The 27,399-nt window shown below is 36.3% G+C and overlaps 1 protein-coding gene across 7 annotated transcripts in view; it reads left to right on the forward strand.

Moving 5' to 3' along the window:
* GOLGA4 (golgin A4) overlaps nucleotides 1-27,399 on the forward strand; it is a 63,814-nt gene that overhangs the window by 17,291 nt on the left and 19,124 nt on the right. For 6 of the 7 annotated variants that reach the window (XR_005816904.1, XR_005816905.1, XR_005816906.1 and 3 more), the window contains 13 exons: nucleotides 2,079-2,126; nucleotides 2,585-2,641; nucleotides 5,330-5,428; nucleotides 5,945-6,083; nucleotides 7,468-7,655; nucleotides 8,720-8,803; nucleotides 9,616-9,763; nucleotides 15,825-16,003; nucleotides 16,485-16,616; nucleotides 17,617-17,772; nucleotides 18,717-23,014; nucleotides 23,864-23,985; nucleotides 25,541-25,671. Coding sequence is in view for 3 of the 7 variants with exons in the window: in XM_040547631.1 (XP_040403565.1) it covers nucleotides 2,079-2,126; nucleotides 2,585-2,641; nucleotides 5,330-5,428; nucleotides 5,945-6,083; nucleotides 7,468-7,655; nucleotides 8,720-8,803; nucleotides 9,616-9,763; nucleotides 15,825-16,003; nucleotides 16,485-16,616; nucleotides 17,617-17,772; nucleotides 18,717-23,014; nucleotides 23,864-23,985; nucleotides 25,541-25,671 (5,781 nt within the window). In the remaining 4 variants the exon portion in view is untranslated. Of the gene's footprint in view, nucleotides 1-2,078; nucleotides 2,127-2,584; nucleotides 2,642-5,329; nucleotides 5,429-5,944; nucleotides 6,084-7,467; nucleotides 7,656-8,719; nucleotides 8,804-9,615; nucleotides 9,764-15,824; nucleotides 16,004-16,484; nucleotides 16,617-17,616; nucleotides 17,773-18,716; nucleotides 23,015-23,863; nucleotides 23,986-25,540; nucleotides 25,672-27,399 lie in introns of those variants that run through there. The other variant, XR_005816907.1, reaches the window with a different exon arrangement.

Below are 27,399 nucleotides of genomic sequence, written 5' to 3' on the forward strand. Positions count from 1 at the left end.
ACAATCCCAACTTCCTCAGCCTTTCTTTATTGGAGAGGTGCTCCAGTCCCTTGATCATCTTGGTGGCCCTTCCTTGGACTCTTTCCAGTATGTCCACATCTCAATGTACTGGGGGCCCAGAACTCCAAGGTGCAGCCTCACCAATGCTGAGTAGAGGGGAAGGATTCCCCTCCCATGACCTGCTGGCAATATTTTGCCTAATGCAGGCAAGACTACCCCTAGCCTTCTTAGCATTAAGGGCACATGGCTGACTCACAGATCTGCTTTCCAGCTGGGTGGCTTCCAGCATGTACTGGTTCCCTGGGTTGTTCGTACCCAGGTGCAGGACTTTGCATGTCCCCTTGTGGATTTTCATGAGGTTCTTGTCAGCCTACCTCTCCAGCCTGTCCAAGTCCTTCCTTTTCTTCTCTTGTTAGTAAATAATTCCATGCCGTCAACAACAGAGATTAGCTGGGGGTTACTTGTGTGAGTGGTGTCCTCGGATATAGGTCCAGGAGGGTTTCTGCTGGGAGCCCTATATTTGGGGCTGGAGTTCAGGACAGTGCTGAGTGTGACCTGTGCTGACATGATGGCAAAGTTACTTTGGTTCTCAATCTTGAAGTACACCTACACTGTGTATTTCACTGCATGTATGTGTCATAGATAGGTGTTTTGTTTTCAGTAATTAAGTTCTGTTCCCCTTAACTTCCAAGTATTCTTATTTATATTTGTCTACTTATTTTGTCTGGAAAAGTAAAGCTTTCAAAGGTTTTTTATTTTATGTATTTTTTTAAAGTATTTTGGCTATTGGTGTCAAAATCTATGGAATCTATGGCATGTATACGTCAATTACACTTCTCAACATATATTTAAAAAAAAAAAAGTTGTCTTCCATTAATTCATTAATTTTTGACTCCCATTAGTTTTTCACTATCTTCCAACTAGTATAATAAGGTGTATTTTTTTAAAAGTTTATGTAAACTGTGTTGCTTAATTGAACATTCTCCAATTTGTAGATTTTGTTTTGTGTTTTTAGTGTAGTCTGTCCAGCAAGTCTTAATTTTCTCCATCAAAAGGACTTTTTTATTTGTGAGTTTTTCCATTTCTTTGGATTCAGTTTAAAAGCTTGTTTTGCTAGAGCTTGGAAGACAGGTGTTTGAACATATAGTGAGAATTGAAGATTTAAATTTTTTTCATTAAAAGAAGAATGCGGTTAGCATCTCAGGAATATTGTATGGGAAACCATCCATGGTAGTTTTAGTTTTCTTTCAAGTGTAAAGTAAGTATGACCCTGAAATGAAAAGTAGCCTTGAATTCTGAAAAATCCTAATTTATTTTTGATAACATTTTGAAGATACGTGGTAACTTAGAGATTTCTGGTTTTGGTGTTTTGCATTTGTTTTGCCTTATTTTTTCAGCAATTAGAAAAGGGCGTGTTCTAGTTCCAAGTGCTATTGTGCTACTTCAGCTTTGCACAACTTATGCAATTGTGATCAGATTTTTAATTAATCTAAATTGTGCGGTTACTCATGAAGTTCTTTTGCCAGCTTACAATGAGAAATATTGTTCATTGCCAGTCTTTCTTTGTCTACTGGGTACATGCAAAGCACATGGAATGAGAACATTGACTGTTACACAACCCTTTTTTTTTGCTAGAATTTTAAGTGCATTTTTTAATGTATAATCGCTTTAAAGTTAAATTTAAAGTCTCTGGGATGTGTACCCTTAAAAAATGTACATCCCTGTAGGGCAATTCTTTAGGTTGTAACTTTCTGATGTAGCTGTTTTTTGACTTCCTGTACTAAATCATGAGAGTTCTCAGAGGTACTTTCAGTGAAGGGAGAACTGAGCATGAACGCTGTGTAGCCTAATTATTTTGTCATGTTTATTTTATTTAGCACATTGGAGATATTTTATAAATGAAAAAAAGCACAAAAAACAATTGCACAGGACAGTTGCTTTTATATGCTTCTGTCAGAAGAGCTTTCTCAAGTGAAGTGAGGAGTTTAAAAAAGCAGATAGTGATACAACTAAGCAAATTATTTTGATGGCTATAAGCGAATGCATTATCATCGTTATACCTGATTTCTGTATTTTAGCTAGTGTCTGCTTATCAAGTTATCCAGCGAGAGAAGAAGAAGCTACAGGTAAGCATTCCTATTCATCTTCTATTACCTGAATGCTTTTCTGAATCTTAAAATGTATAGTGCAATTACAGATTTAACTTTCAGTCTATTGTGCACATACATATGTGTATGTGTGTAGGTATATGCTTATATGTTCTTGTATATTTTTTATCTAAACAAAAATAAACAAAAGACTCTCTCTTAGCTTGGCATCCTTAAAAATCCCAGTTAATACTGGTTTGTCCAAACAACTGTTGTGAAGCTATTGTACTCCTGCATTTTTGATTGCATCAGCTGAATTCAGGTGATGGATTGACATTCCACAGTTGGCAGGTTTTGGTAATACTTACACATCAAGTTTGACTGTAAAGAGAAATACAAACACATTAATTCTTCTACTGAAATACAGTTCTGTGAGTTTATTTACACTTTGTATCTGAAGTTACATTTAACACACATTATGTTTATTCCTTTTTAAGGGCATTCTGAGTCAAAGTCAGGATAAAGCACTTCGCAGAATTGGAGAACTGAGAGAGGTAACTTCCTTTCTTGGTTGAATGTTTACTTTTATAGCATACATACAGAGGATCTTTCTCTGCCTAGCTTTTGATGTTTAAATTCATTTTGCAAAATATTTTCTATTGCACAGCAGGGGTTTTTACCACTTGCTTCCATTACCTTACATGGGGTTAATTCTCTGGCTTGTTTCCCATTCAGCAGCTTATTGTCACAATCTAAGAGCAATTCATAGTACCAGCCGAACTGCCTTTCTGTTCATTGTGAAATAGGTAGAAATGTGCGTGGTTTTTCCAGTGTTGTTGGGCGCAGCAGTAGATGTGGCTCTGCAACTTCTAGCTTTTCTAGTATTGAGAAATGTTAATGTTAGGCAAATACAAGTAACAAGCACTTTTTATAAGTTTTCGTGTCTGTCAGGTTCACTGGTTTCTTTGCTTGTTTGTTCTATTTCTCTTTTTTTTAGGATAAAAGTAATTTTAAAAATATCCACAGCATTAGAGACTTGTCAGTATTTTTTTCCAGTTTGCTACAAGTCAGATGTGAGAAATGCATTCTGCATTAAGTGTATAACTATATGTTCCACTAGATTTAGCTTTTCAGTGTATTAGTAAAGTTTGGAAGGCCTATATCTACACCAGAATTAATGCATTTTTATTAGGAAAAGGGTTGCATGTGTGCATACTTATCTTTTTACTTCTTTTCTCATAGTCTTTCTGATTAGAGAAAGATGTATTTGATGTAAATCTATATATATAAACAATACTTACAGAAGTTAAAAAGATCTATATTTGGTATAGATAAAAAAATATATATTTATTTTTCTCATAATTCTTGTAGATTTAAAGATTCCCTCAAATCTGAGACTTAAATTCTTTTATATTGATTGAAAATCTTCAAAAACTAGTTCTTTGGTCTTCTGGAAGACCAAAGATTACAGCGCTAAGTAAAATAGACTTAAAATTAAAAATAAATAAAGAAATTACAACTAAAATCGAAAGCTTCCACTGTGGAAGCTACAGTGTTGTAAAATTCATCATTCATTGGTGTAACCACTCATTATCAGCAGTTACTATATAAAAAAATAGACGTTTTCTTCATCATGCAGTCTGTTGTTCCAATAAATGAGTTGAATAAGACAAGTTTCTTCTAAGAGGGGTCATGTTAGAATAAGTTAAGTTTCTCTTGGGATGAGATGACAATGTGAATAGTCCTTCGAAATAAATGTTTCTTTTGCTTACATTAGTATTTTCTTATTAAGAGTAATTCTTCAACGGCAGTCCTTGGTGTTTTGCCTCTCTGACAGCAGTCAGAAAGGACTGTTGGATGTAAGGACTTTTTCAGTGTTTTTTTTTTTTTTTTTTTTTTTTTTTAAGAAAATCTCTTTGGTTGTCATTGCACTGAGCTTCTTTGCCTTGGAAAGAGTTGCTTCTAAAGCTCAGAAGCATGAGAAAGAGGTGTGATCATTAGCTATGGAGAACCAGATACAGTGCAGGGTTAAAAAGTGGATGTAGTTACTTGAGAAGCAAGAGGAACAGTTTTCCCAGAAGTTGCCTTGCAGCTCTGTCCCTCCAATGTGTAGCTGGGCACAGTTAGCGCTCTCAGCTGCAGGACTCAAGGCTGGGATTCGCAGCTGGAAGCAAGGCACAGGCAGCAGGAGATGATGAAAGTGGGATTCAGAGTTGGATGGAAGCAAAGCAGGAGGCATCCAGTGCCCCATGTTTTGTCTCTTGCTTGCTTTTCATCCTTTCTTTGTGCTTTCTGTCATCCTTTGTCTTTGCCTGGCTAACAGAACCCATATTTAGAGGTGGCACTTGCTTTTACACAAGCGACCTTTGCAGAATAATGACTGTAGAAGTGTTGGCTTTCTGGGGTAAATCTTCCTGTGAAAGACACATGTGGATGAAGTAAATTAAAAAGAAAAAATACAAATATCGAAAGTGATTTACAGTGCATGCATAAAACATATATGGTGCCAATTCTCTTAATAAGAAGTTGAATGTGAGTTAATTCAACATTTAAATAAATTTTTTGTTCTAACAACTAATTATTTAAATATATAAGTAAAGTTTAAAAGCATAGGATGTAAACAGAAAAAACCCTCTTGATACAGTACTTTATAAAATCATGTAGATATTACCAATGCATTTAGGTTACATCTACATGTTTCTAAAAGTGTTCACCAAATGAATGCAATTAAGTAGCAAGTAAAGACACTCTGTTGAAGTTGTTTGGCATTCTCTATCTCATTTGAGACACCTTTCAGGAACAAAAAAACAACTTTCTGTTGTTACAAATGGCATTTGTCACATTTAGAATACTAGCATATTGAATGAGCTTAAGGGAAATTTACATTTCTGCTGTTTACGTTGATTTAATCTGATGGCTAAATGAAAAATCTAGTTTACCAAAGTGCAACTGTCAATTTCCGATGTTTGTGTGGAAGACAGTTTTCAGAAACAAGCTTGAAGTGATCCCGACACAAACTTATTTTTAGGAAGGAAGAATCTTTGATAATGCATTAGATCTAGTCTCTTACTATTTTAATGCTGGTAATTAAATTAAATTATTGTATCGTAAAAGAAATAATTTATGTTTGTGTTCTGGAGTCATAATTGCAATGAGGTATTTTTAATATTTCATAATATAGATAAGCTTTTTAAATTCACATTTCAATTTTCATCCGAGACACATTTATTTATGATTCTTAGGAGCTCCAGATGGATCAACAAGCTAAGAAACATCTTCAGGAGGAATTTGATGCTTCCTTGGAAGAAAAAGATCAACTTATTAGTGTCTTGCAAACTCAGGTAAAACACCTTACCCAAGAGATGTTTTTGAAAACTGCTTTCCAAATATTTTTCATGAATTACAGTATTTCCTGTATTTTATGTCCATGCTTTATTATAAATGCTACTATGTTTTAAAGCTTCTTCAGAATTTATGATTTTCTAGAAATTAAGTGCATCTTTGTGGAAGAGAATACCATTGTATTATCTTACTCTTATTAAATACAAGTTTTTGATCTGCACCTAAATACCTTTTCAATGTCTTTGTTATCAAGAAATAACATGAGCAGATGTTTGAGTTAAAAATGCTTTTGCAAATTGGTTTTGCTTAAATGGTCTTTGTTTTTTCTCCACACACAATTGTGCTTTTTTTTTTTTTTTTTACTTGGAAACATAACTGTGATTTTAAAAAATGCTAAAAATATTCAGACAGATTTTTCCTTTACTTGCTGGCATGAATAACTCTCATTAGTTTTGAGGGTGGAAGTACAATCATCTTAGAATCCTTACATTTTTAACAAAGAATATTTTGTTTAGGTATCGTTGCTGAAACAGAGGTTACAGAATGGTCAGATGGGCATTGAATTACCTGATCCAAATATCCAGTCTGACCCACAAGTTCAAGGTCCAACAAAAGAAATCAGTGCAGAAAATATTGCGGAACCAGGAAGCAATGGTAGGTATTGGGGCTTTTTTTAAGAGATCTTGAATTCTGGGGAATAAGCCTACTATTATTTGTGATGGAGTAATAGTACTTAAGGCACGACACATTATAGTAATGATATGTTTTCTAGAAGGGGACAATTTTTCTAGAAATAGAATGGCACCTGGTGGACATTATAACCTTTCAAAGATGCTGAATTTCCATAAAAATTAAAATCTGGTCCAACTTGCCTTAATAGCAGTAATTCTACTTCAGGTATTGCTGTTGCCAGTAGGGGTTGTTACTGTCCCCACTTAATATTAAGGTTCTTTGTCTGGTGAGCAAGGAACTATCCCTAGAGTTTAGAGGATACCAGTTGCCAGTATGGCTCTTTTTATGTGCTTTTTCCAGAAAAGGTAAAAGTAAAGATTAATTTTCATATTCATGCTATTGAATAATCTCTTTGAAGTGTTCCTCTCATCAGGAGGTTATCTGAGCTATGGGAGTCCCAGTATTGTTTAGATTTGATTACTGAGCCTGGGATATTGTGCTGCTGGGATACGATGAAAGTATCATTCGTTGGTATCCTAAATAAAAGTTGGGGTTCAGACAGAGATGAACATATGTCTTGAAATAATCATTGTTCAGGATCTGCTGTGATTTTTTTACGTTCTGACAATATGTGAGGTTGGAGCAAAGATTCTTCTTATCCAGTGTTGTGCCTTTTGTAGTGCTTATGAAATAAATAATGTTAACTATCTAATCTCCAGGAATCAGCGTTCAGTTGTGCTGGAATCTGCTTCAGGATTATAGTGTGTGAGACATACAGTCTCAAAATGAAAGTCTGCGAATGTCTGATCCTATTTTCAGATCATCAGGGCAGAACACACAGTAAGATACAGGGAAGGGTATAGCTTGAAAAGACACTAAACTTGACCTTTTTCCTGCCTAATGCAGTATTGCCAACCTGGGTATATGAAAATTATTGTCATACCCAACACTGTGAAAAGAGGAGTCTGCTTCGTAAATGGGAGATGTGATTTGTTTTGCTTAACATTTTTCCCCCCACTCGTGAATATTCACCTAGTGGCAGCAGACAGGTTTATAGATCATGGTAACCTTTCAGTCTTGTAGAAAACCTTGTTGAGTAATAGTGTTTTTTTTTTTTGCAGCTTGTATAATAGCTGGGGCTTTGTGAAATAATCTGGGATTAAAGGCTGTATTTGCCATCCTGTGTGTGTGTGTGTGCACGTTTCTGGCTGGACCTGAAATGCAGTTGTAATAGTCACTAGGAAGTTCTGCGGACTTTGCACAACTTTCTTTAGAGAGCTGTCAGTCTCACACCATGTGAATGATGAAAGCGGATCTGCATTTTGGAAAAAGGGTGCACATGATAATGTTGGTATGTTGTCTGTAGAGGGTAATGAAGATTCTGTTAAAACACTGGAAACTCTTAATCAGAGGGTGAAGCGCCAAGAGAACTTGCTGCAGCGCTGTAAGGAGATGATTCGGTCACACAAAGAGCGCTGTGCCCAGCTAACCAACGAGAAGGAGGCGCTTCAGGAGCAATTAGAAGAGAGACTTCAGGAGCTAGAGAAAATGAAGGTAAAATGCTCTTAACTTTATGGGTAGCTACCAGAACAGTGTAAGAATTCCAGTATTTGCAGAATTTATTCATAGGGCAAGTCATTAAAGCACAAACTGTTACAAGAAACTGTAACTTCTTTGGAGTTAAAGGTGCAAAAACAGCCTGGAATGAACATGTAGAGCAATTTTTCAAGAAGTTGTAGAGAAGGGCATGAAATCTTACCATATGAATAACCACCAAAATGATATCAGGGAAAAAAGTAAATGGGGGAAGGTGAGGGTGAAGGAAAGACTGTCTTGCAGAGAAGACAGGAAGTGAGAAAAGTGAGAGGCATCAGCTATGTAAATGAATAGAAACAGAAAGGAAGGATAGTGGAAAACACAATATAGTGAAGGTGAGGTAGAAATTAAAGGTAAATGCAGTGCCAAAGCTAAATTAAAACTTTGCTCAGTTTTCCTTTTAAGGCCATTCATGCTGAGTTGTAAAGTAGAAGTAAGGTGGCTGGTAGTAATGGGAATATGAGAAGTATAGCTGTACTCAGCTTTAGTGCTGGAGAACAGTTGCTCTTCTCTTGGTCTATGAGCGTTAGCCCAGTTTGAAAGAGCTCAGGAAGGTTCAAGTGCTTCGAGCACCTTTTCCAGAACAAGAACAGATAAAATGCTACATTGCTGAGATTCCTTTGTAAGCCAAGATTCAGGTAGAAAAGCAGATGCCTTAGGCATGTTCTTGCCCAGTTTACTCTATCAACTCTGATGTTCACAAGAGAATCTGCGCCTTCAGATACCTGAATTGTTATGGAAACTATGGGGCAGCCTAGCACTGGGAGATTTAGAAGTAATTTCAAGCTGCCTACTTCGATTTTGCTGGACTTCCTCCTCAGCTCTACTTCTGAGGCATAGTACAGGGTCTCATTCCTAGCCTGCTTCATGTTTTTAATGTAACGACAGCTTTGTTGGTCATGTACCAATAATCTATGATTCTTTATTAAAGCAAAGCCTAAACTGCTTGTCAGAAGCTATTTTCTTAAGCCTGGTGACATTTTAAACTCTTGTGATTGGGGTCTTTTTTTTTTTTTTTTTAGGACCTCCACATGGCTGAGAAGACTAAACTGATTACACAGCTGCGTGATGCAAAGAACTTGATTGAGCAGCTAGAACAAGACAAGGTAAACAAGGAAGATTTTTTCTTTAAGCTGTAGTTTTGGAAGAAGATTGGTTAAATTCAAAATATCTGACTTTCTGGTATTAGAAACTGTTCTTAGTTACCTAGTTTGGTTTAGTTTACATCCAATTTCAACAAACACATAATTTAAGCTACTTGAGAATTCTATTATATAGATACTTTAGCATGTTCGTCTCTTAGGTTGTACTTAATACTGCAAGAATATGTTATGTAGGACGTAATTTGAAAAGGCATAATGGTAAGTGGACTAGTGGTTACCTCAATGCTAGATTTTAAAAGTAAAATCTAATGAAGATGAGATAAAATATAAGGGAATTAAGTGCCCAGTTCAAGTTTGTCATTTTTTGTTGCTTACAAGATTTTTTGTCACAGTTATTACTTAGAGTAACTTCTGGTGGTGTAACAAGCAACATGACTAACTCATCATCTGTGCGTAGTCTCTAAGGAGAATTAGACATGCAGCAGTGCTTTCTTTTAGTTTGGGTTTGTTTATGGAATGCATATTTCAAAGAAAAGTATCTGTCCCAGGAAAAGAAAATTTTCTGATGGTCCTTGTTCCTTGGAGGAGTTCTTTTCACCACTAGATTAACTTTGCTTATTCATCAAAATAGTCCCTATTGTTATCGTCTTTTTATTATCACTTTATGATTTCTGACAGAGAAATACCATGACTTCCAATGCAGCAATAGCGGACTAAAGTTTATTTCTGACAAGGAGTGTGTCCTTGTTTGAAATTGTTTTCAATATGCATTTTATATGTTTGTTAGCTTTTTATCACAAGGACCTTTTCCACAGGGCATGGTAATTGCAGAGACAAAGCGACAAATGCACGAAACATTGGAAATGAAGGAAGAAGAGGTAGCACAGTTGCGTGCTCGGATCAAACAAATAACTACAAAAGGCGAGGAATTAAAAGAACAGAAAGAAAAGTCTGAAAAAGCTGGTAAGAAATTCTGGAGATTATTAGCTTTCACATGGAACACGATGAAGCTTCAGCATGGTCTTTTTGCAGTTTTTCATCAGTTGTTGTTTGGAATGGATATTATAACATGCTTTTTTTCTGAATGTTCTGCCATATCACCCCTGCTAACATTATTACTAACTTCATTTCTGACCACCAGTTTGACTGTTTTGTGTGATACTCTGCTCTAAGTTCAACTGGAGTGAGGAGGGAAACTGGTGAAGCAGCTGTACCCTCTTTGTAGGAGAAAAGATTGATACAGTATTGTATTGGTGTAATTTCAGGAGGAAAACTTTGGAAAGACAATTTTTAAAAATAAATTATCATAGTAATGTCATCTGTATTTGATACAAAAAGCAGCGATGAGTGCATAAGAGCTTGGGAAGAACTAGAGACAGAAGGATGTGTTACAATCATAATAAACATTTTCTTTTGATAAGTGTAGTGGAAGCATTTCTGCTTTTTTTTTTTTTTCCTAATGAAACAGCAATAATGATACTTTTGTTTCAGGCTTGGAACCTAGTGTTTATATAGCTATTACACAATTAAGTTTACTTTTGTTGGAAATTTGATAACGTTAATGATGTGTGCTTGTAGTCAGGCCCCCCCCCCTTTTTTTTAAACTCAATGAAAACTATTCTGCGCTGTATCTATCAAAATTCTTATAGAAGCATTTAGTTTGTTCTCATAAGCATTTAGGGTGAGTTCACTGTCTTGGCAGAAGCTAAGATTTGGTTAGTTTGCATAAAACATGCATTATGCTATTTTGTTCTATAAAAAATGTTGAGAACTTCAAACCATACACTTCATAGCAGTTTATTTTGAATCTATGTAAATTAGGCCAGAACGTTCAATTTTAGAGATTAGTTTGTCTGGCTAGTTCATTTTGCTGTAATGCAGAAGAACAAATTTAACATCCAAAACCAGCAAAGGAAATACAAAGGTACACAGGGTGTTCATATAGAGGACATTTGAACACCCTGTGAAAATAACAAACATTTTGATTAGGTGTCCTCTTTCCCTACCCTTTCAGATTGCATGTGCATTTTTAGCTCTGGAAAATGCATATTTCAGAAATCAGTAATTATTTTGCAGAAGTTGGATTTTTTTCAGTTCTTGGAGACTAGAAAGCTTTTCTTCAAGATACTGTCTTTAAAAATAAATTATTAAGTATAGTTGTAGTGCTTCTGTAGGTACAAAGTTATTGCTGTTGTTGTTTGAAACACAGCAGCTTTTGAAGTGGTAGAAACCTCTAATTATGAAGTAGTATCTCCATGCACTTGTTAATAACATAATTTCCTCCCGCTTATGTAGCTGTAAACTGAAAATAGGTTAAAGGTGATGCTCTGGCTACCTAGAAAACTTAGCTATTGTAGTGACAAGTAATTTCACTTATGAATAACGTATTGAATACTTTGCACTGTACAAAGAGGAGATTTGTGTTAAACATTCTCTTGTCATTATTTTAAGTGTTTCTGGTAATATTTATGGTGCATAAGTGTCCACTTTACCTTTAGTTCATTATTTCAGCACTCTGTTAAGCATACTTATATGGATGTCAGAACCCTCAGAAAATTCATTAATATGACTTCTAAGATAGGCAAAATTGTAAGGTGACCTGTTAGGTTTTCCTATGTATTCCAAAAAACTTGTGGTACACAACTGAAATAGAGCTTAGTACAGCTGAAACAGTTGTTCTGGCATCTGAGAAAACCACCATGAATATTGGGAGAGCTTGAGATTGCTTCTGGGTCACAGCCCTTGATTTTCACCAGTCCTAAGAATTGATGGTTTCATGTATTTTAGTTCAGCATATCTCATGTTTCTTGGGTAGTTAATGTAAGTGATTTTTAATTCTAGACTTTTTTTCTAGATTATGATTCAGTGAAAAATTTACCTTGTGGAATAAAGTGTTTATAGACGTGTTAAATTTCACTTACGGCAAAATAAAGATAAGCATAATACTTGGCACTTACTTTGTCATAGTGGTATAATTTAGGCTAAAAAGTGGTATATTTTGTGGCCACTTCATATTTTGAACTTGCCTAGTGTTACATGTCCAGCGTTTTTCTGTGTGATTAAGTGACTTTGCTGAAAAGCACCAGTGTTTGAATTATTACAAGTAAGAATTGTGACAGCTTAATGTTTCTGCATTTCTGTGTGCTGAAATGGTAAAAAGATATGTATGCTTATTTTGTGCATGATGTGTAAACTGTAACTGAGTCACCCCAGTTAATGTTGTAGTTCAGGTTTTTGTAGTTAGAGATGCATTATATTGAAATCTTACAGAGCATCTTGTTTTTGTGCATCCACACATGCCAATAAGTGAATCATGGTGCCTTTCCCAAGCCTTGTATGAACAGGACTGGGGTAAGGGCTCTTTTTTTCTTACATCCAACATTGGGTGCTTGGGCTGGGCTCTAAAAAGTAAATTATGTGTTTCTCAGGCAAAGGCAGTTCTTGGAGGAACTGCAGCTGATTTTTTATGCTTTGCAATGTACACAGATTTATATTTTCCTTCAACAAAATTAGTTGTCGCATTTGTAAACTTACTGTTAAACTGGATTTTGTTACTCCTGAATACTTGACATAAGTCTTTTCTGACTTCTCAGAATGCAGGTTATTGACCTATTTATGTTCGGTAAAGTAAAACAAAGTCCTTAGACAGCAAATTCATACTGCTTTACTTGGCTGTTGTTCTTTGCAGGTGCAATTTCCTTTGCAATCTTATTTAGTTTATGCTTTGCACCTTTCTACAGAGAACAAACAAGACTCGATTGTTCGTTTATAAATCCTACCTAGATGTGCAAACCAACTATAGGAAACGGATCGAGCCTTTATTTCTCAAGTAGCTTTTTGACAAGATGCTCGCTCTTGGCTTTCAGTATGAAAGTATGCAAAGCCCTCCTTTGCCATCTCTGTTCAGTGCTTTATTCACAACTCCCAGCAGTAGATGGCACTAGAGCTGAAAATAATGCACGTCTGCAGTACTGGTGAGAATAATCAAGAATTCTTCGCAGTACAGACTGGGATTACTCTGGATAGCAGAGGCAAGGAAGGGAGAGCTGTGACTAATACCTTGGAGTAGTGTATGTAAAACAGTCAACTTCATAGTGCACATTTAATAAAAATGAGTTTTGCAAATCTGGCACTTTTCAAACTCTGCTCAGGCTCTTTTTAATTTTATATACTGCACAGGAAAGCTTCCTGTTAGTCAGGTTTTGTCAGATGAATGAGATCTTGCAAGCCTTGCTGGAGACCTTGTTGGTGTGCTTGTTATTGTTTCTGTTTTGCCAGTGTGCCTTTGTGAGTTTTAACTTAACTGATACCTTAGATGGAAGGAACTTTTCTCAACAGTAGCTGTGCTGGTTGGCGAATAACAAAAGCAGTGTCTACTCTTTGGGTTCAGAACAGATGTATTTGGATGAAAGTACAGACTTCTTATTCCAGGCTTTCATCCACAGTAGAATTAAAAGCTTCAATAGATAAGAATGTAGTAATAATAATTTAGACCTTGTTCTGTCTCCTTGGTGTTAGCCCTCTACTGGTTTGAAACTTGCTTGTGTCGTGCTACACTAGAATTAACTACTTTGATGTCAAATGTTCTGTTTTGCTGAAGTGCTAAAAGGGCCTGAGATGCATATAATTTAACTTTTAGAGAACTAAGTGTGTTTGTGAAGTGTTGCTTCTCTATGCTTTCATACTCCCTTGACGTTTTATCCACCAGCTTTTGTCTGGTGTTTGTCTTAGCATCCTGCTTGCAATTATGGCGATGCAGCTGTTGTACTGCATGTTGCTCAGCTATCACATCTCAGTAGTCAATCCTAGCGTGATCCTGAATTGTCTCTAGTGGATTTGTGGGCTGTGGCAAATGCAATATCCTTCCTTTCTCAGAAGGAATAGGTTTCTCTCAAATAAAATCAAGCTTATGTTGCTCAGAACAAGAATCAGTAAATGCTTATGAGAAAGTGAAGTAACTTAATATCCTTTAGTTGCAGGTTTTATTTGCAAAGATGTATTTGGTAAAAGTTGGTAGGGTTTTTTAGGTTGATTTTGCTGTCTCTGCGTGCTTTTGCTAGGGCTGAAGGGGGATGAGAGAAGTCCCTGCCAGTCTCCGCACACAGTTGTGCAGCCTGAGTTGGTAACGGGTTGGGGGGTGAGGGAGAAGGACTGGAACCCACCTGGCCCCAGGTGGTGATTGCCTTGGTGGGGACAGCGAAGAACCCTGCTTGGAAACATGGTAGCTACCTCTCATAAGGCGCTATAAGCCTAGTGCATGCTGGCATTATGCTTTAGACTGTTCTGCTCTTTGAAATAATCTCTAGTGTTCTTAGTTTTTTGTAAAGAGTTCTAGTATTGAAGTAGAATTGGGAATGAAAAAGCAGATACCGTGATGTGCTTCAGTATTGCCAGGGTCCATAGCAGCCCTGTTGCATTCTAAACCATAACTGTTGCTGTGAGTAGTCGTGGAAAGGCTTCGTCGGAAAACAGCTGGAAAAGGTCAGACTTCGGGTGAATGCAATCTTACAGACTTAACTTACTTGAAAACATATTTGAGGCATTGGCTCAAAAAACATAGGTTGTAGTTAAAGGCTCCAGTTTCAAAGAAGTTATCTGAAGATTTTGAATAGAAAATTTTCAGTTCTCAAATTCGTGCCTGAATGTTGTTAAAGATGGGTAACTGTTTATATTTGTTTCACAAAAAAAGGATTACAGGAATTGCTGTGAATGCCTATTAAGTAATGGTCTATCAAAGAAACTAGAGATGTCTGTCTTTTGGGGATAGAGTGGAAGAAAGACTAGCATACTAAATAATACCTTAAAAAAGATTTTATGTCTGTTCTTAGACTAATATCCAACCAGTCCAAGTTTTTCTGTGCTCTGATTAATTACAAATGTGATACTGGCACTATGATTTTGAATTTTACAGAGGTTTTTGGCCTAAGTTCTTTTCTGTAAAGATTTAACTGTATACTATACTGTTTTGAGACTGCATTTTCCTTTGACATGCACCAGGGGCTTTCCATATACACACCCTATTCAGGAAAAGGGACTTCCCTGATAGCAATGACATTCTAGTCTTGTGTAAATCTCTGCATGTTCTGCCATCAGTTTCAGTGAGGAACTCAAATGCTGATATTGAAAAACAATAAGAAGAAAACAGCTCACAATGCAGGAATTGATTTGCTTTCTGTCTACATCTAAACGGTCATCTGTGAAGTGAATAAAGTATGATAAAATAGTGCTTATCGTAGGAAGCAGCTGTGGATTTACTGTTTCTGATGTGTAAATTAAAACGATTCAGCAGACTTACGCATTTCATGCAAAAATAAATAACTTTTATTGCTCCTGCTTGAGAGTTCTTTTGAAACATCTTATAGGTATTCAGGCTTTTTGATAGCAATGGCTAATTAAGTTTTCCTTAGATTTTTTTGCAAAGATCAGAAGCATAAGACAGTCTTCATAACACACACACGTTTTTCCAGTATACCTTTTAATTGTGCTGATAGTAGTTTATATTAAAAGTAAATAGTGAAATAATGAAACTGACAAAAAGTCAGTTGGCAAAAGTCATCTTTATGGACTCCACTAAAAACACAAAATTTAAAGAGAAGATTATCAAGGTTGCACTGGTTGAAGGGAACAATTCTTAGGTAAATAAAGTGCTCTGGTATAATACTTAAGTATTCTGTTCAGGAAGAGTTCTTTCATGATTCATTAAAAGCTGACAAATTTATTCAGCGCATATAGCCAGGGAAGGGGCCATAGTTGTTTTTTTTTTTCTTTGTGGTTTTTATACTTTATAGTGATTTTAGGGAAAGAAATAGAAGCTATTGAACTCCAAAAACAACCAAGGCATTCACAGCTATTTGTCGGTTCTCTTTCCTTTTTAGATAATAAGCCTGTCTGAATTCTGGATGGATTCTTAAGCTCCTTCTTCTGTCACTTGTCGAATTTACAGTTACTGGGAAGCTGTTCTTCTGTTAAGTGACGTAGCTGCTTCTTGACTACCTTTGTGGTTTTTTTTATTTTTCCTTTGCAGCTTTTGAAGAGCTTGAGAAGGCTCTGAGTATTGCCCAAAAAACAGAGGAAGCCCGGAAAAAATTGCAGGCAGAAATGGATGAAAAAATCAAAGCAGTAGAAAAGGCAAATGAGGAAGAAAGGGTAAATCTTCAACAGGAGTTAACCAGAGTGAAACAAGAGGTGGTTGAGATTATGAAGGTAAAAGCTGAAACTCCTGCTGTATTGCTGTTTTAGTCTAATCATGCAATTGCAAGTAAACTATAGATGTAAAATGCATTGATATATCAGAACTTTTTTATAAAATTCTTGCTGTTTAATGAATTCTAGAAAAAATAACTTCTGGGATTAAGGATTTATTTAAAACATAAGATAAACTAAAAAACTCTCCATATATATTTTATTCGCTAGAATTTTAAAATCAGTATGTTAGTCATTGTAAAATGAACAGTGTTTCTTTTACTAGAACTATGAAAGACTTAAGAAGGAAGGTGGATAACTTCAATCTTGAAAATAACATCTGACAGGGCTTATTACTATTAAGTGACTCAATTGTTACTTATTCAAAGGAGGCGAATAGGTTTGGTTTCTTCTCTCTGCACTGCTTTTCTTATTGCGAAATAATGCAAAGTTTGGTATTTAATGTTTCAAAATAATTTTTTTTCTGACTTGTAATTCGTAGAAGTCTTCAGAAGATCGTGTTGCTGAACTGGAAAAATTACACAAAAAGGAAATGGCTACCAAAGATCGGGAGCTAAATGAGAGATTGCGGGTCCAAGAAAAGGAGTTCCATGAGAAGATGAAGGCAGCTCTTGTAAGCATTGCTAAAATGTGTATAAAAGACATTCCTCTAAGTCTGAGGTGGATCTAGAGGTCTCAATCTGACCTCATTCCACAGTGGGAGTCCTTGTGCATTCAGATATGGGTGCCCTCCCAAAGTCCAGGAGCTCAGAGACTTAAGAGCATGAAAGGAAAACAGCTGCAATGATACAGACTGAATAATGATAACGAATCAATATTGCTGTTCACTGACAGCTGTATGTTCTGGGAAAGATTGTTATTTTTAACACTTTGTTAGACATGTTTTTTTGAATTTCTACCTCTGGATCGTTGGAGATTGGCCACAGAAACTAGAGAAAAAGAGGTACAAGGAATGAGGCTGTTACTTGAAATGTATTAATATCCACTATGTCTGTTTGTGTTATGTTGACAGGGTTATACATTCATAGTGGTTGATCTCTGGAAAAAAAAATCCTTTAAAGTCAGGCTGGCAGGGATCACTGGTTTCTTTGCTCTTTTCTGTAATCTATAGTCCACTTTAGGTCATTGTGCAATTTCATTTAATAAATGGACACTCATTTATGCTCCTCCTTTGTGGCTGGAGAATAGGACCGAGGACTTCAACAGTTCCTTCCTGAGCATATTATTTTTTTTTTTTTTTTTGGGGGGGGGAGGAGGGGAGGGGGAATATTTCTTAATTGTAAGAAATAGAAGTGTGAAAATATATTAGTGATAGAATCAAGTGAGGACAGATCTTTAATTCTCTAATATGTTACTCTCCATTTGGTTGGTCTCCACTAGTAAATGCTGAAGTCGCATTACATTTGTTAAACAAAGAAGACAAGTGGTTGCCAAGAAAAGAAAATTGAAATGATTTTATAACAACTTTATTTTCACAGACAAAATATACACTGTGTTTTGTATGTGGAGAAAATATATATGATTGTGTTAACTTGTTTATAAATATCCTATTGTACTGTTTTTGAAGGTGTGGACCATCGTTACAATTTATTGTTTTGCTCATTTTTATACAGGAGAAAAATCAGAGTGAGTGTTTAAAAACCCTTAAAGAACAAGAGCAACAGGAATCCCTAGCCTTAGAAGAATTAGAGCTGCAGAAGAAAGCAATACAGGCAGAATGTGACAAGAAGCTTCAGGAGATGCATCAAGAAGTAGAGGCTTCTAGAACTGTGAGTAAATATTCCAGAAGAGAAAACACTTTTAAGAATTTATTTTGGTACATATATTTTAAACTGTGACAGATTTACAGATGCTGTGGATCTATTGTCATCGGGTTTGTTTTAATTTCACAATGTTTTTGAAGTGAACGAAACTATACGTATTGTTACAGTGTGCTGCAGCCCCCCCCCCCTTTTTTTTTACAAGATTGGATGCACAAATATAGAAATCCATTCTTTGTTGTGCTGTAGGATATAAATTCATACCCATGTACATAGGTTTTATGTACATTATACAGGAGATTAAAGCTTTAATCAGTTTAATTTCTGGATACTACTACCATATAAACACTTTAAAGATGCTTAAGTAAGGATTTGTGTAATTTTTTAAAGTATCTTTTGCTTTATGTCACAAGTAAGATTGTATTATTTGCTAAAGCAAGTTTGTACATTATTCAACAAACACCCCAAACATTAAGTTGGAATTTTTGCCTTTAGAGATGTTTTATCTGTACAGCAGCAATTCAGTGAGAGGTGGAATTAAGATAAACTAGTATGTATGTATAAAGCCCAGTAGTCCACATGGACTTGAGATATGTTTAATCCTGTGTGTTTGTTCTTTAACAACAGCAACAAAAGAACATTGTTCTCATAAGTATTGCTTGAATTATTTTTTTGAATTAATTAAATTATTTCCAAGTTTTTATTTTGTCTATTCACTGCAGTGGAATAGAACTTTATTTTTTCAATTAATTGGCTTAACTTAATGGAAGCAATGGTGAAAACAAACTAAATTAATTAAAGGTTTATATAAAAAAGTGATATTTGTTATAAACAAAAGAATAAGTGACTTGTAACTATAGTTGCAATTTTCCTATGTGTATGTGTTTTTTTTAATTTGATCATTTTTTTACATTTGGAATACTCATATTCTTTAAATCTATGTTCTCTAACAGAAGATCCTTGAATTGGAGAGCTCTCTTGCAAAGTATTCACAAGATGACAGAGACCGATCAGAGGAATTGAGCACTCTGATGGAGTCTGAAAAAAAGCAGCATAATAAGGAAATTAATGATATGGTTGAAAAACACAAGAAAGAATTGGAGAACATGCAACAGCAGCAGGGAAAGCTTTGGACAGAAAAACTTCAAATTCTAAAGCAACAACATGCAGTTGAAATAGAAAAAATGAGAGAAAAGCAAGAACAAGAAATAGATACAATATTGAAAGAGAAAGAAACAGTTTTCCGTACACATATAGAAGAGATGAATGAAAAAACTTTAGAAAAACTTGATGTGAAACAAACTGAGTTAGAAGCACTGTCATCTGAGCTATCAGAAGCACTAAAAGTACGTCATGATTTAGAGAAAGAACTCTCAGAATTGAAAAGTAAAGTAGGTGAAGCAAAGCAAGAATTGGAAGGAAAGTTGGAAGAAGAGAGGAATCAGCACAAAGAAGAGGTTGAACTTATGTTAAAAGAGCATGAGATCTCTATTCAAGGAGTTGAGAAGGTACTCAAAGAAGAACTGAATCAACTCAAGCAATTATTGGAGGAGAAGGACAGACATCTGGAGGAAATAAAAGTACATGAGCAGAAGCTAAAAGAATCTGCAGAAAGATCTGAAGCTGAACTTGTCCAAGTGTCCAAAAAACTAGAGGAGGTTTCGCAGTCTCATCAGAATACTTCTAATGAGCAGGCAAGGACATATGAAGAGGAATTAGCAAAGCTGCAGCACAAACTGACAGATCTGGAAGGAGAAAAATCACAATTTAGGGAGCAGTTAGAAAGAGCTGAATCCCAGCTGAATGAAGTCAAGAATGAGTTAGAATCACACATGTCCCAGCTACATGACCTGAAGCAGCATTTGCAAGAGCAAAGCAATGAAAATACACAGAAAGTAGCCTCTCTCACACAACAATATGAATCTCAACTGAAGGATCTACAAAGAGAGGCTGATGAGACAAAGCAAAGTCTAACTGAGAAGGAAAAGGAAATTGAACACATGAAGAAGTTACAGAATGAACAAGTTGAAGAGCTTAAACAGAAATTGTTAGCCACAGAGGAAAGAACTAGTGCTTTACAAGGAGAATGTGAAAATAAACTGAAACGACAGGAAAATAAAATGGAGAAAATGAAGCAGAAATCAAAAGATATGCAGGAAGCCTTTAAAAAGAAAATTGCCGAGCAGGAATCTAAACTAAAAAGAGAGCTTGAAAACAAGCAGTTGGAGTTCAGTCAGAAAGAGAGCGAATTCAATGCTAAAATGCTAGAAATGGCACATGCCAGCTCAGCCGGAATCAATGATGCTGTGTCAAAACTGGAATCTAATCAGAAAGAGCAACTGGAGAGTCTTGCTGAGGCTCATAGGAGGGAATTGGAAGAAATTACCCAGAGCTGGGAAAAGAAACTCAATCAGCAGGTTGAAGAGCTCCAGGAAAAACATGAAATGGAACTGCAAGAGAAAGAGCAGGAAGTTGGAGACCTGAAACAGAAACTTGCCACCTTCAGTGCTGAGAAGGAGGGCTCCAGGACAGAAATAACCCGACTGAAGGAAGAACAGGTGAAGAGGGATGAGACCCTGAACCAATTACAAGAACAGCTAAAGCAGTCATTCGCTCATGTGAATGCTTTGTCAAATAGTGAAAGTGACCTGAAAACACAGCTCCAGAAGTTGGAAGGTGATCTTAGTCAGTCCCTGAAAGAGCAATCAGGGCTTCAGGAACAGCTCAGTAAACAGAAAGCAATCGAAGAAAAGGACAAAGCCAAAATTACTGAGCTGGCTGATATGCTGAAAACACTTGAGGAGAAGCTCCAAACTGTGCAATTTTCTCAAGATAAAGATCATGAAAATTATGAGAAAAAAATGAAGGCATTTCAACAACAAGAAACTGAGTTTAAGAGGTTGTCGGGAGAGCTTGTAGCACAATTGGATGCTTATTGGAAGAATGCTGAAGATCTGTTGCAAACGAAAATCAGTGAATTAATTGAAAAGTGTAATGAAAAAATTGGTGTAGTAACATGCAAAATTGCAGATTGTGAGCGCCAAACTACAAAAGTTAAAGAAGCGATATTAGCTAAAATAAATAAAATTCTTGAGCTGGAAGCTCAACTTAGAGTAGTAACAGAGAATCATTCTGCTGCAAGTAGTTCTTTACAAAAGTCAATGGAGCAACTGCAAGAGAAAGACAACTTAATTAGGTCCATGAGAGCTGATATTGAAGGACTTGTAGCAGAAAAGGAACAATTGCAAAAAGAAGGAGGGCACCAGCAGCAGGCAGCATCAGAAAAAGAAACTTGCATAACTCAGCTCAGGAAAGAGTTATCTGAAAATATCAACGCTGTCACCTCAATGAGAGAGGAACTCCAGGAAAAAGAATCAGAGATCTCTGCTCTCAACAGAACAATTAATGAGCTTAATGTTAAACTTGAAAGTATGGTAAGTTTAACAGAGAAGGAAGAAGCCATGTCTGTGTTAAGCAAGCAACATCAAGAGGATCGATTGCAGTTGTTAAACCAGGTACAGGAGTTATCGACCAGTGTTGAGACGCTGAGTCAGGAAAAAGCATCAGCTCTCGAGCAGGTAGATCATTGGACAGCCAAGCTGTCAGAGTGGAAGATGAAAGCACAAACAAGATTTACACAAAATCATGAAGCTATTAAAGATTTGCAGAGCAAACTTGAACTAAGCAATACCCAAGCCAATAGAAAAGATGAAGAGCTAAATAAGTTGAAAGAGGAGCTGGCTAAACAAGGCAAAAGTCTGGATAGCTTAAAAAGTGCATTGGAACAAAAGCAAAACAGGATAGAAAAACAAGAAAGTGAGTTAACTGCAGAGTTAAAAATCCAAGCAGCAAGAGTTGCCGAACTAGAAGAATGCATTGCTCAGAAAACTTCAGAAAATGATTCCTTGATGGAGGAACTTAAAAAGTATAATGAACAGAAAGAGACAGAGCAAAAAGAGGTAGCTTGGCAACTCCAGCAGGCAGAGAAGGTGGCTTTTGAAAAAGACAATAGGTTTAAAGAGGCTGAAGAAAAGGTGCTCGATCTTGAAAAGAAAATAGATTCAATCAAAGCTGAATTTGAAGCAAAAGAGAGGGAATTTGTTCAAATGAAATCATCAATACTTAAAAGCAAGGAGGAAGAACTGAAAGAATTAGAAGAGAGACTGAATGCAGAGAGTGGCACTAAGTTGGCAGATCTGAAAAAAAAGGCAGAGCAAAAAATCGGTTCTATTAAAAAGCAATTAATGTCTCAGATGGAAGAAAGGGAACAGCAATTTAAGCAAGATAGAGAAAATCAGTTAAGAGACTTAGAACAAAAAGTGCAGGAAAGAGAGGCCAAAATTGGATCCTTAAAAGAACAAATCCAAAAGTCAACAAGAGAGTCTACAGAATTAGAGAAGGAAATGCTGCAAAAAGTAGAGAGTGCAAAAGCTGCTGTAGAGCAAGAAAAAAATGAAATGCTTGAGAGTGTCCAGCGGACGTATGAAGAGAAAATTCATGTGTTACGGAAGGACCTGACAGAAAAAGATGAATTGTTGCAGAAGTATGAAAAGGAACAACAAGAATGTAAAGACTGTCATCTGGAACTGCAAAACAAACTGGAGGAACTCCTTAAAAAATTAGAATGTGTTGAGAAGAGAAATCACGAGGAGCAGAGTGTGACTGAAAGCCTCAGGAAAGAGCTTAAGGAGCAAACTAAAAAATACTCATTGTTAGTGGATGAGCATGCTCGGTGTGGTGGTGATTTAGCAAGCAGTAGGGAAGAATTGAAAGCTAAAGAACAAAAGCATTTGGATATGGAGAACATAATTGGAGATTTCCAGAAAAAATTGCAGGAAAAAGAGTCAGTCAGTCAATCTTTAGAACAGAAGGTAAGAGAGTTGGAAAATAATCTGGTGAGGGTAAATGAAGTGCACAGGATGGAGATGGATGATGCGAGTTCGAAATACAAATTAAAACTAGAAAGTTTACAGCAACAGCTGGAGGAAAGAAATGACCGCTTGAAAGCTTTTGAGGAAAACGTTGAAGAAAAGACTAAATCTGGTTTGGAGCTGCAGAAGTTACTAGGTGATATGCAGAACCAGCAGAAGGATTTGCAGGCTAAACTGGAAGAGACTGAAAGAGAGAAACAAAAACTACGTAAAGATGTAAACAATCTTCAAAAAGACTTGCGTACTTTGCGAAAAGAGCATCAGCAGGAGCTTGACATAGTTAAGAAAGAGTCCTTAGAAGAAATGGAGCAGAAAATCAGGTAAATTCTTTGTTCCTGGTCTGGTTAACATTTCTTTGCTTTATTTTTAACTAAAACCATAAGACCGCTTTTTTATAGTTCGGTTTGTAACAATGAAATAATGACTGTTATTTTTCTGTGATTTTTCTAAGTAGATTTAAAGAAACAGCAAGAAAAGAACAAGTTAATAGTAGCACTTCATGAACACACAAAACATTGAGTCAACAGTTTAAAAAGTGGTTTGTCTTTTGGCAAACTAATACCACTTTTGATCTGTTTCAGTGATGATTATTTTCAGCATTAACAGAACATAAAATATATTTTTAGTTCCCTGAAATGGGAAACAAAGTCTATTAAAGCTTAATTCTGAGGGCTTCATATCCCTACTCTCTAAGGTATCTTAGCAGCCATTGAAAATTCAGATTGTGAACTTGGGGCGAGGAGGAGATGGTAGAAGACAAATGATATCAAGAGTTGTTCATATGTACTGCAGAAACTGTAGTATGCTCTTCAGTGCTCTAACAGTTTCCCAAGTAAAGAATTCCCTCACAACTCTGCCTGTAAGGAGCCCATACTTCTGATTCTTCATCTTCCTTGAGGGGAAAAAAAAAAAAATAGCCCACAAAAAAAATCTTTTGGAGGAGGTGGGAGGGAGCCTGGTGGTTCAGTTCTGTTCTTTTTAATGAAACACCTGTACCTTCCAGGTGAATTCAATGGGAAGGAGAATCCCACAGAATTCATCTAATTCAAAGCCAGCCCATTCTAAAATAGTTTTGGAGATATTCCCAGATTTCCTACCTTGCTAAGCTATTCTCAACTCTCTTTAAACTTTTATTTCCTGAGTGTATTTTTTTTGACTTTTTTGTACAGGTGGGAACAAGAAGATACTGAATTAAAGCACAACTCCACGTTAAAGCAGTTAATGAGAGAGTTCAATACTCAGCTGGCTCAAAAAGAAATGGAATTGGAAACAGCCTTAAAAGAGACGATCAGTAAGTGGAGTACTAATGTAACTGTAATTAGGAGAGGCTAAAAAGTAGTCAGAAAATGGATCTTTAGATGTTTTGGGCAAGACATTTTACCTGGGACTCTGATAAAGACATATATTTTATGACTTAGTGCTGCCTGGAGAAATCAGGGAAAACCTCTCTTGCTTAGCAAAGAACATATGAATGTTAATTGTAGCACAATTAGGAAAACACATGTAGTTGTTCTTCCTTTGCCTATAGGCTCTTTGATCTTGCACTGTTTGTGTTTGCATCTGTCATGGCAAGAGTTGCTCATGGTAGCTATTGAAACTAAATATCTGTCACATGTACCAAAAAAAAGGTTCTTTTAGAGGTGAAAGCACATTGGTAAGTTTTCATTGTAATACTACTTTGGCTTCAGCAAAACAAACCTGTTACACTCTGTTTTTGACTGAAGGATGCCTTTTAGTGAAACTTACAGAATAATGGAACATCCTGAGTTGGCAGGGACCTATAAGGATCATCGAGTCCAACTCCTGGCTCCACACAGGATCACCCAAAAATCAAACCCTTTGTCTGAGAGCATTGTCCAAATGCTTCTCCAACTCTGTCAGGCTTGGTGCCGTGACCACTTCCCTGGGGAGCCTGTCCCAGTGCCCGACCAGCCTTTGAGTGCAGAACTTTTTCCTAACACCCAGCCTGACCCTCCCCTGTCGCAGCTCCATGCCATTCCCTCAGGTCCTGTCGCTGTCCCCAGAGAGCAGAGCTCAGCGCCTGCCCCTCCGCTCCCCTCGTGAGGGAGCTGCAGGCCGCCATGAGGCCTCCCCTCAGCCTGCTCTGCTCTGGGCTGAACAAACCAAGGGACCTCAGCTGCTCCTCATATGTCTTGCCCTCTAGACGCTTTACCATCATTGTAACCCTACTTTGGACACTCTCTAATACTTTTACGTCCTTATATTGTGGTGCCCAAAACTGCACACAGTACTCAAGGTGAGGCCACACCAGCATAGAATCAGAATTGTATTTTCTTAGCTGAGTCTTGCAGACTTCATTCACTATTACCAATAACAGGTACCAGCTGGGTTTAATGTCTGATTGCTATGCCCATGTGGTTATAACTAGATTGCAGCATGGTTCAGATTTTCTTCTCTGTTCATCTTTTGTCACGATAAAGTAAGTTGGAGGTTGAAAGAAGAAAGTATCTCTGACTTCACAGTTACTGAAAGTGCACCTCTAAGTGAGGTATTTCTGAAAATTCATAGCTGTTTCAGATCCCTTCTATAGGTAGAATAGGAGATGGAATTACTTGATAAATATTGGTTGTGATATTAACTTTTAGAGAAGTTCCAGCATCAGGCTGAAAAAACTGATCCGGATGCCAAACTGTAAACAATAAAATTCATACATATTAGAGTCAAGTGACATAATTGTCACTGGTATAGTGAAAAATGAATTCTCTTGGCAAGTATTCTTTATAGATGCCTTTCATGATTGTCTTTAATCTTTTCTTTAATACTGTTGTAACATAATCTATCAAAATAAGTATGCTTTTTGATGTTGCTTGTTTTTTTTTTTACAGGTAAAGCCCAGGAAGTAGAATCTGAATTGATAGAAAACCATCACATAGAGACAATGCAGTTGCATAAAAAAATCGCAGAAAAAGACGATGATCTAAAAAGAACTGTGGAAAAATATGAAGAAATGCTTGAGGTATCTTTCTGAAAAGTGATACGCCTACATACATTTCAAAATAATTCTTCTCCTTTTTTTCATTACAAAACTTGTCAGAAAATCAATGCATTCTAGTAAAGTTCTTCTGAATCTCACTGCTTGAATTATACTTCACATGTGTGGTGTCCTAGCTTCCAATTAAAATGTTTATGTATGTTTTATGAACATGTAAAAACACCAGAAACCAGGCCCCGTCTCTGATTCAGGAAAAACTATCTGGTTAGGTCTTTGTCCTCAAGCAGTTTTTTCCGTGCTCCAGATTGAAATGAATGTAAGGAAGTTAAGTCTAAGTTCTACAAGATTTTGTTGCTGTTGTTTCTTGTAAATTTTTAAACAGTGTTTATATGTCATCCTCATGGTCTAGCTCCCTTCTGTGATACTCTATCTGCATTGGTACCATAGCCCTTAAAGTAAGGTTCTGTTCTGTGCAGGGTGCAGTCTGTTTGTGTAGTTTTTATGCTGGTAAAGCTCTTTTTTAGTTGTAAGTGAACAGTCTGTCTGCATGACATTTGCAGATAAACGTAGTAATATTTCAACCAGAAGTTAGCAGCCAAGGATGCCTTCTGTTTTAGCCAGGTTAGGAGTTCAGGTAGAGCAAAAATGCCTGACTACAAAAGACTGAATGTTTTTTGGTGCTAGACTGTCCATTGTATTGGGATGCAGGCTGTAATTTTGGTAATTTTAGTCCTGTTTGCACAAGTAATCGTTAAAAAGATTGTTTCTTGAATAGTACCATTGGTAATAATTGTAAGAGAACTTGTGTTTATGCTCAGTTAACCAGTCCAAAGAGCTATATACTGAGCATATCTGAGTGCTTTATGCTAAAAATCCCTAACTTGTAGGCAGATTGTATATTTTGCTCTATTTCTGGACATCTGGCAATTTGGGTGGACATGGCAGGCTTATTCAAGTCCTAACTTTAAAGGTCCAAATAGGTCTGTGACTGGAAGTCATGCAAATATAATTCCTTTCCGTTTTCTCATACATTTAGTCTGTATGTATGTCAGAAACATACATGCTGTACATGGTGCATAATTTTGCAGGTTTAGGCTAATTTGACTGTTTTGATTGGAGGACATGAACGATAATGTTAACACTGCAGTAAGCTGTAGTCTTGATATTTTAAATTTCAGACCAAGCATTTCTTTTTTTTTTTTTACCTAATGGTGTATTTGTGTGTTTTTCTGTTACTTTGGGAAGAAAAAAAAAAAAAAAAAAAAACAGGGAATTCGCCTTGTTAGCTGAAAAGTTATTGCAAGAATCTCAGAAGTGGAAAATATTTATGTTAAATTGAGCGTGTGTCCTGTTCATTGAGATCCCTACTAAAAATAGGAACATATGCATCCACAGCTGTATGGATTTTCTCAATTTAATATAGAGTTACCAGTTATTACTCAAGGGACACCTGACTTGACTCATGGTAGGTTTGAGAAACTTTGCATCAAGACATTTATGCGGAGATGTTTCTCTGTCACAAATGGTAAGAAGATGAAGCAAAAATAATGCCAGTTGCAAGAATGAAGCTTGCTCATGTAATTGTGGAGCTTTTTGCTGGTTTTTAAATGTGGTTAATGATGCTAAAAATTAGACTAACTTGATGTGAGTATATATTAAAGACTAACAGGAATAATTCAGTCTGTTAATATGATTTATTTATGAAGTGGCACTTCTCTTGCTTTATTTGCTGTTTGCTAATCTTTCATAAGC

This window comes from Cygnus olor, chromosome 2 (genome assembly GCF_009769625.2).
Source record: "Cygnus olor isolate bCygOlo1 chromosome 2, bCygOlo1.pri.v2, whole genome shotgun sequence".
NCBI classification, from domain to species: domain Eukaryota; kingdom Metazoa; phylum Chordata; class Aves; order Anseriformes; family Anatidae; genus Cygnus; species Cygnus olor.